The sequence below is a fragment of the Hyla sarda genome, chromosome 2 (assembly GCF_029499605.1).
Source record: "Hyla sarda isolate aHylSar1 chromosome 2, aHylSar1.hap1, whole genome shotgun sequence".
Lineage (NCBI taxonomy): Eukaryota > Metazoa > Chordata > Amphibia > Anura > Hylidae > Hyla > Hyla sarda.
The window spans coordinates 332,936,085-332,944,774 of record NC_079190.1 but is presented as its reverse complement, the minus strand read 5'-3'; the positions used below and the strand labels follow the sequence as shown (position 1 = coordinate 332,944,774).

Genomic DNA, 8,690 nt, shown 5'->3' with positions numbered 1-8,690 from the left:
TATGTGATGTACATGCAGATTGAGTGAGTGTTTTATGGTGTTCAAAACCCCTTTAGGGCATATTTGATGTGAATGACACACCCATGCGAATGAGGCGGAACAGCTTTACTCCTCTGTCCAGCGCTGACACAGTTAGACGACCACGAAACTACAGTGTTGGGAGTCGTCCACTTGATCCAGTAGGGGTGGAAAGATACAGAATGGCTCCCGATGGGTCTGATCGCCCACTAAAACAAGTAAGTGTTATTTCTTGCATCACCTCACATAATTCATCATCTGCTGTCATGCATGCTTTAACCACATCTACCAACTTTCACATATCACTACTTTTAGCGGTTAAGTGTTTGCTAATGTCCTGTCCCATGCCTATCTAGTTACACTAACTTGCACTTACATTTTCAATTGGAATCCTCTATAAATATGCTTGTCTGAATATTACTATTGCATACCTGTTGGAGTCCTTACTGTTCTACCTGTGACTAGCAAGGATAGTGGTCACACTAGACTGTCAGCGTCCTCTTGTATGAAGGCAGTGGAATGATTCTTGCTACTGTGTACGTTAGCAATACAGTAATATTGCAGTGTATTGTTTAAGCATTCACCCTTTGGGGGATAAGGGGGGATTTATCAACCTGTGAAGAGGAAAAGTGCAGTTGCCCATGGCAACCAATCAGATTGCTTCTTTTATTCTTAACAGGACTCTTATAAATAAAATAGGCAATTGTTATTGGTTGGTATGGGCAACTGCAATACTTTTCCTCTACACAGGTTTTGACAAATGTACCCCTAAATGTGTAAGTGAAAGAGTCAAGAAGCCTTTTACAAATAGAAAAAAAGCATAAACTATTGGTATTGCGGTGTTTGGAAATGTCCAAACTATTAAAATATGTTATTTATCTTGCACAGTTAATGCCACAACAGCAAACCTCACAAAAGATGAACCCGCACACATCAGAGTAAATGCCATAAAAAAACAGCATAAAGTGGCAGAATTGCATTTAAATAGCTCTCGTAAAACCTTTTTCAACAGAGAAGTAAAAAAGTTTTATGGCTCATAAAGGGCAAGGAAGAAAAAAATTAAAACTAATTGGGGTTAAAGGGATCCTGTCACACTGGAAATGCAGTCAATCTGCAGGCATTATGTTGTAGAGCAGGAGTTGAGCATACTGATATATTGTTTTGCGGGAACATTTCAGGATAACTTGTAATTTACTTAGTTTTGGACTAAGCAGTCATGTGGGGGATTCTACTCAGCGATTGACAGCTCTGTGTGTGCATATAGAAAGAGCTGTTAATAACGGAGTAGAGCCACTCGACTACTTTGCTTTGTCTGGGCTAAGTAGTCAAGTGGGTGACTGATAGCGCTCTCTATGTGCACACAGTTATACACAGATAGCTGTGAATCAGAAGGACCGCCCATGTGACTACTTAGCCCAGAATGAGCAGAGACTTAAATGAATATACTGGAACGTCTGCCTTGTACATTTTCAGCAGTGTGGTTTCTTAGCCTCCTGGATTATACCTCAACCTTGGGTCACCATAGGGGCCTAGAATATAGAATAGTTATTGTCCTATTAAATATGTGGTTTCCATCTATGATTAGCATTTTACAGGTACAATAATTCTGATTATTATAAAAGCATTTTGGTGGTCTGAGCAAGTACCGTATGTCACAGCATAGCAGTAATTATGTTTAATCTCAGCAGACAACTATATTTTTATATAAGGTGCCTTTTAGTGCTAAAGGTCCACGTTGTAGAAGTGAGAATCTTGTACAAACTATCTGCAATGACAAAATATCTTTCCAGCAAGAAGAGGGTAGGCTAGGCTGTGTAAAAACAGTTTGCCTTCTAAAATATTATCTAATTTTTTTTTAATTTTTTTTAACCTTATAGCGTTCTCTGGAAAGTGCTTGCATGTAAGTATTATCTAGTGATTATATTCTCACATTGAATGAATGTTCTAACCAAAATACACATTTATTATTATATAAATATTATACAGAAATGTTGTTCATAGTGATTTGTTGATTTAATCAGTCCATACTTGGGCCCTGTTTTTACTTTTTTTTTTTTTTTGTTGAGGTTAATGGTAAGAACTACATAAATTACAGCGCTGTTCTTGCAATCATAAATCCATTATAGGAACCCAATGTATACAGGGTGACAATGAATAGGGATCTGTCCTGCGACCCATTTTGTTTAGTATCTTTATTAGTGATATTGCAGAAGGTCTCGATGGTAAGGTGTATCTTTTTGCTCATGACACAAACATTGGTAACAGGGTTAGGCTTGTTCATACACCAGAATTTTTGCATGAATTTATAGCCAGTACACTTCAGTGGTATTCCGCTGTCCCATTTACACAGCAGCATTTCTGCTGCAAGAATTCCATTGAAGTGAATTGACTATAAATTCATGCTGAATTCCTTGAAGAATTCCTTGCAGATTTTTTTGCGGGTTTTCCGCTGCGTATTTGAAAGTGGGCGGGCTCTTCTCAGCTGTCCACAGCCGATTTTCCGCGGCGGAATGTACACTGCGGAAAATCCGCCGCAAGCCCCATTGAAGTCAGTAGGGACTGTGGCGGATTTTCCGCAGCGTAAATTCCACCACGGAAAATCTTCTGCAGACAACAGAGAAGAGCCCGCCCACTTTCAAATATGCAGTGGAAGACCTGCTAAAAAATCAGCGCGTGTGAACGTACGCTAATGCACGGTATTAACCCTCATTAACGTTGATCACGATGTCTAAAATGCGAGATTAACGGTGCCGGTTATCTCATATCCACTGCAAAATCACTGGTCCGGATAAGCTGAGTAAACGGCACGAGGGGCCTTACCTACCTCCTCGCCATCAGATCGGTGCTCTGAAGCTCTGGCCAGCCAAAGCTCAGCATAGAACAGTGTATGCAGTCATAAGATTGCATGATATAGCCCCCAATGGGGATAGAGAAAAAAATGTATGGAGGGGCGTGTTGTCAACCTTGGTGAGGTCGACAATATGCTCACTAGCCGTGGTAATGCCAGGTCCCTGTACTAGAGAACAAGAAACAATAGTCAAACTTTCTGGTACAACACTGTAAATTTATTGAAGGAGTTAAGAGGTAAACAGTGAAGTCTCTGTTCTGGTCCTCCAATCTAGTTCCTTTTTGGTGCTTTGTGTTTCAAATATACCCATTATGGAGTGTGTGAAATTGTAAAAACCTACATGATTACATTTAAAAATGTCACTGTCATTGAAAAATTTGTCATGTCAGAGACATCACTAGGATAAGCAAGGAGAATTGCTCAGTTGAATGCTTGTTTGCCTCCTTAGTATAAGACAGCAACAGTTTAAAGGGGGGGGGGGATATTCCAGCATTTTGTTAAAAAAATAAAAATAAAAAAAACCTGCTGAAGTATGATAAATATATAAGAAAAAAAATATATAAAGAAAAGCCATACTAAGCCAGCCCAGGGTCCACCACAACTCCCGTTTGGCTCCTTTTGGTCCCCTGATGTTGTATCCCAGATGAGAGCTGGGTGCAGGAGAAGGAACACTGCTGTGGAAAGTTTTTTTTTTTTTTGCCCTTGGAATTTTTTTCTCTTAACCCAGCAGCATATCAGTTTTACAAAATGCTTCAATACCCCTATTATACAATCCCTTGTTCTATGTTTTTAATTGTCTGAATAAGGTTACAGGTAGCATGAAGTGTTAATTTGTTGTCTTTTTTGTTTTTTCTATCCACAGAGGAACAGCTGATACTAATGGTTGCGATGCCTTTAAGTCTCTATCTGCCATTGTGTAATTGGCTGAAGAGTCTGCAGAATGTGCTTCTGTTTCATCAATTTAGTCAGTTTCATGATTCATAAACGCTGCACATGTTCCTTCCCAGTATAGAAGCATTTATCACACAAAACTTTGCTAATAGAAGCTTAATGGAGGTTTACATCTGTTTTTTTTTATTTTTTATTATTCACTTACTGTTGCTCTATAGTAGTCTCCTAGCAATGAATGAAAACTGAAGAACATCTAGCGAATGGCATTGCTGGTTATAGAATTTAAGCAGGTTGGCCACTTTTTTTAATGTTTTTAAATTATTCATTGTACTTTTAATAGTTGTTTACTGCTATGTGCTCCCGCTGTGCCCCATTTTTGAGACATAAGAAGCCCCACCTCCTTGATTTGCCGTCCTTTGTGGCAGTGTGAGTGGCCGAGCACAGCCTACATGCCAAGAGAGGTTCATGGTCACATGCTACTTATAATGCACGGCCATCTTATGGATGGACAAACAGACAAGAGGGATCTCAAGTTTAATCACCCATGATGCGATGTGTTTCACAGCAAGACTGCTTCATCAGGCCTGTCCTTGTCTGTGTGTCCAGCGTCCTGAATCCCCTCGTCATGTTGGAGGAAATTTGGTTTAATGTTTGAGGTTGGATGTGGAGTGACTGCAGGCACCTAAAAACCACTACTCTTTTTCCATAGTTACACTTGGTGGAGTGTAACTTTATGTGGTAAGCACCACTTTAATTATACCAATCCTGGTCTTAACGGTATCACACTACGGAGCGCTGTCTGTGTCTTGTTTTAGTTTATCTTATGGGTGGGATTGCCACTCACATTGCTGGGCCTCTCAATTCTCCACAAAGAGGCATAGCGGGAGCATATATAGCAGTTAGTAGGTGGCATAATCTTACTATAAAAGTACTATCTTGTGTTTTAATTTTTTTTATATATCTGACTGAAAACATTCTGTGCTATGTTGATCTAGGCACTCTAATTCCACCAGGGTGCCTCCAGCTGTTGCAAAACTCCAACTTCTAGCATGCTGGGGGTTGTTGGTTTTGCAACAGCTGAAAGCACCCTGGTTGAGAAAGGTTGCTCTAAAAATTTCTAATGTCTTTTACTAGAAACAAAATTGTTAGTGCCAACTGGTGTTACAGCTCCATATCTGGTATTTTAAGGGCTATTAGTGGGGATAGGTTTCATTATTCATGTGTCATTTTAAAACCAGTGTTGGCTGTGGGCATACATAGCTTGGCCAGAACTTCTCTTGTAAGTGGAAGTCTAGTAGATTTGTGCAGCTACAATTTCTGCCTGACCTTGCATGATAGGGTTAGTTTAGGCCTTAGGTCGTATTACAAATGCTATACAAATTATTTCTGAATACCAACTGATTAGACATGTAATAACAATAAGAATAGGAACATATTGCAGATACTGCTTTATTCCGTGTAGACATACATAACGGAAGTGAAACATTAATACATTTCCTTTTTTTTTTCTGTGACAGTCCTAGAGCACTGCCAAACTTTTACTGCTTGAATGTTTTTTTTTTTTTTTTTCTTTCCATAAAGGGGTAAATGTCATCTAACTTTAGACAAGAGATCAATGTGTGTGAGTCATCTGGTTAGGCTAGTCATTCCATAAAATACTTGTTGTACCTGGGGAGTTTATCTGTAAAAAATGATTTATTTTTATTTTTTTTCTTCCCTTTACTATGGAAATATTTTTATAAACCTAAACGGTTAGATTTTTTTTTTCATTTCTCTCCAACTGGGTCATGACTGTGCAGCTAGTTCCTGCAGGTGTAAATTCTGGATATATGCTTGTACAGTCCGTTACTATTTTTAACATTTGAATGTTTTTGTGGCGTTGATGCAAGATGGGCCATTTCGATATTTTTTTTCTTTTCCTTAGAATGTATTTATTAATTTTCATGTGAAAAATCGTTACTAGAATTTCACATGAATTTACAACCTAATAATGTCAAAAGTTTGTACTTTATCCCTTTTAGATTAGTGTTTCCCAACCAACCAAATGCTGTCCAGGCATGCTGGGAGTTGGTTTTGCAACAGCTGGAGGTGCACTGTTTGGGAAACACTGTTTTAGGGTCCATTCACACATTCTTTCAGTAGCTGAATTTTAGCAGCGGAGCTGCTGAAATTCTGTACTGTGCAGCGGAATCTCATTGACAGTAAAGAGACTCAGCTGCACCAGAATTTTCTAATCTGAGTTCCAATCAGAAATGTAATAGTGTGCATGGACTCGAAGGCCATGTTAATGCAGCCGAAAACGTGCAGATTATCAGCCCGGAAAATACGGGTGGACATTCTGCATATTTGATTGGTTTCGGCGGCACTAAGGCTGCTTTGAAATGCAGCAGTGCATTTCCAAGTGGAATCCGCACAAATATTGCTGTGGAAATTCTGCCATGTGCAAAGTGCAGTGAAATCAATGGGACTCTGCTGCAGCGGAATTTCCGAGTGGAATATTCCCGGGAATATGTGCCGTGTGAATATGGCCTAAGATGGATAACAAATTACGTACATTTTTGTGTGTTGGCGCTCGTAGAGGTTCATATGGTGACAATGAAGTTCTGTAGTTTCCCTTTTACCTCTCTGACAAAGACCAGTGGCATATGATCTTGTGTGACTTCTGTATTTAAAGGAGATGTCCGGTGCAGACTTTTTCTATTCCATCCTGCCCGGGCTGCAAAAAAAGACAAAACAAACTTTCACTTAACTTCCTACATTCCCCCTGGGCTCCACGATAGCTGATCAGTCGGCTAGGCTGTTTACAACCTACTTCCCTTAGCCTGGTACGTCACACGTACACGCAGCGGTGTCCCGCCTCGGCCGATGATAGGCTGAAGCGCCGTGTGACGTACTGGGCTAAGGGAAGTAGGAAGTAAACAGCCCGGCTGACTGATCTGCTGTTGCAGAGCTCTGGGGGAATGAAGGAAGGTAAGAGAAAGTTTGTTTTGTGTTTTTTTGCAGCCCGGACAGAATGGAATAGAAAAAGTCTGCACCGGACATCTCCTTTAATAAGATTGAAAGTATTGTCTGTATGTGTTGTAAGGATTCCTCCTTGGGGATAGCTCTGGGATCGTCCTGGACACTGCTACAGGACACATTTCTTCTCAATAAATCGGCAGACAACTGTTATTCATGCAAGTCTGGCACCTTGCCAGCTTTATTGAGACAGGTTGCAGGAAACAACAAACACAACGCAGGAACAAAATAAAATCCTAGACCGTCTGGTCACTGACTACACATATCAGCATGCCCTGACTACTAACTGGTGAGCTACCCCCAGCCAGTTAAACATGAGCCTCCAGCAACCTGCTTCTCACAGTTCACCACTTCTTGGACCACTCACAGCTCCGGCTGTGTTTTTCCTCAACAGGGCCCGTGTCTCCCCCTTACAGCCAGCATGCTGTTTCCTAGGGAGAGCTAAGATTACACTGAATCCCTTATCCTTATAAACACTTCCCCTCTCTGCTGCCTCATTCATTAGGTCACAGGTGGAGGTTTCTCCAGGGTGAGCCAGGGAAATACACACCGTCCTTGCCACAGTATCACATATTCACAGACCACCGGGAAGGAGCACTTTCCTTTGAAATCCAACTGCCTTTCCTTTTTCCCAGACAACTTTTGACCAACATTTTCTGAGGTCCTTGACCTCCTTCTTCTACACTCTCACCAGCCACCAAGTACAAGTCTCTCGGTCACCTTTGACCAATTCCCTGCCAGGGGTTCCACTCCGGTCACACCTCTCCAACACCAGGTTCTTCACTCTGGTGTGCGCAGTGCTCTTGAGACTAAGTACGGAGAAGACAGATGTTCCCAACCTTTGTCTTCTGTCCTCGGCTTGCCGGAATTCTGCAGTTAGTTCTAGCCTCTGCTTCAGAGAATCTTTCGGCCTCAGTGACTTCATAAACCACCGTCCTTATCTCTGCAGCTTCAGAGGACCTCCCACACGGTTTCACCTCAGTCTCGGCTTCAGAGGATTTCCTATATGGTTTCACCTCAGTCTTAGCTTCAGAGGACTTCTCACACAGTTTTACCCCAGTCTCAGCTTCAGAGGACCTCTCACATGGCTTTTGCTCTTGACGTTCAGACTCCGCTACTTTTAGAGAAAGCATCCCTGTATCCAGTAGCTTTTGCCCCACAAGCTTTTCTTTAGCCAATTCCACAATAGCTTGGTCTCCGCTCTCTTTTAGGACCTTCACGTCCTCCTCCATCTTTAAATATTTCTGCTGCTTCCAGAGATGCCACTTATTCTCTCAACTGCTCATTGTCCACTAACAGAGCCTCTTGTTCGTAGAGTTGCGTTCCCAGCATATCCAAGGCAGCTGCATGGGACCTACTATGCATTTCGTTCTGTACCTCCAGGCTCTGCACCTTATGAACCATCATCACTTTCTCCTTCTCCAGCTCTTCCAGCCTTGTCTTGTGGACACTTCTTAGAGCCTGATATGCACCATGCAGAACACTAGTTCTTACACCTGGAAGGAGATCTGCTTGACCAGATTTTCCACTTCATTCTTCTTGCTGGTCACCAGACCCTGGGAACGGGACAGTTCATCCTGCAGAGCCACAAACTCACTTTTGTAGTGCTTCATGACTTCTTCCAGCTGAAAGCTTAACTTCCTGCTCTTTATTAAAGTCTGCAAGCGTTTCGTCCCTCTCCTCTGTCAAGCGCTGTACCTCTTCTTCTTTTTCCGTCAGTTTCGCAGAAACAATCTGCAGGGTTTCTTCCAGATTCTGGATCTGCTCCAGTTTCTTTCCAAGGCCAGCTTGTCGTTTCCGAGACTCTACTCACAGCGGTCTCCTCACTCTCGCTGTTGAACCTTGTGACCTTTTCTTGTCCTGTCAGTCACTTGACCCAACTTGACTCGCGGACTGTTCTTCAGCTGCCCTAGTG

General features: G+C 41.7%; 1 protein-coding gene across 3 annotated transcripts in view; it reads left to right on the top strand.

Annotated features, from left to right (window-relative positions):
• The window catches only part of PFKFB2 (6-phosphofructo-2-kinase/fructose-2,6-biphosphatase 2), a 65,403-nt gene extending 61,448 nt beyond the window's left edge, over window positions 1-3,955 (top strand). For all 3 annotated transcript variants that reach the window (XM_056557983.1, XM_056557981.1, XM_056557982.1), the window contains exons 15-17: window positions 57-236; window positions 1,896-1,918; window positions 3,729-3,955. In XM_056557983.1, the coding sequence (XP_056413958.1) occupies window positions 57-236; window positions 1,896-1,918; window positions 3,729-3,786 (261 nt within the window). In that variant the 3' untranslated portion in view covers window positions 3,787-3,955. The remainder of the gene's footprint in view (window positions 1-56; window positions 237-1,895; window positions 1,919-3,728) is intronic.
• Window positions 3,956-8,690: the final 4,735 nt, after the last annotated feature.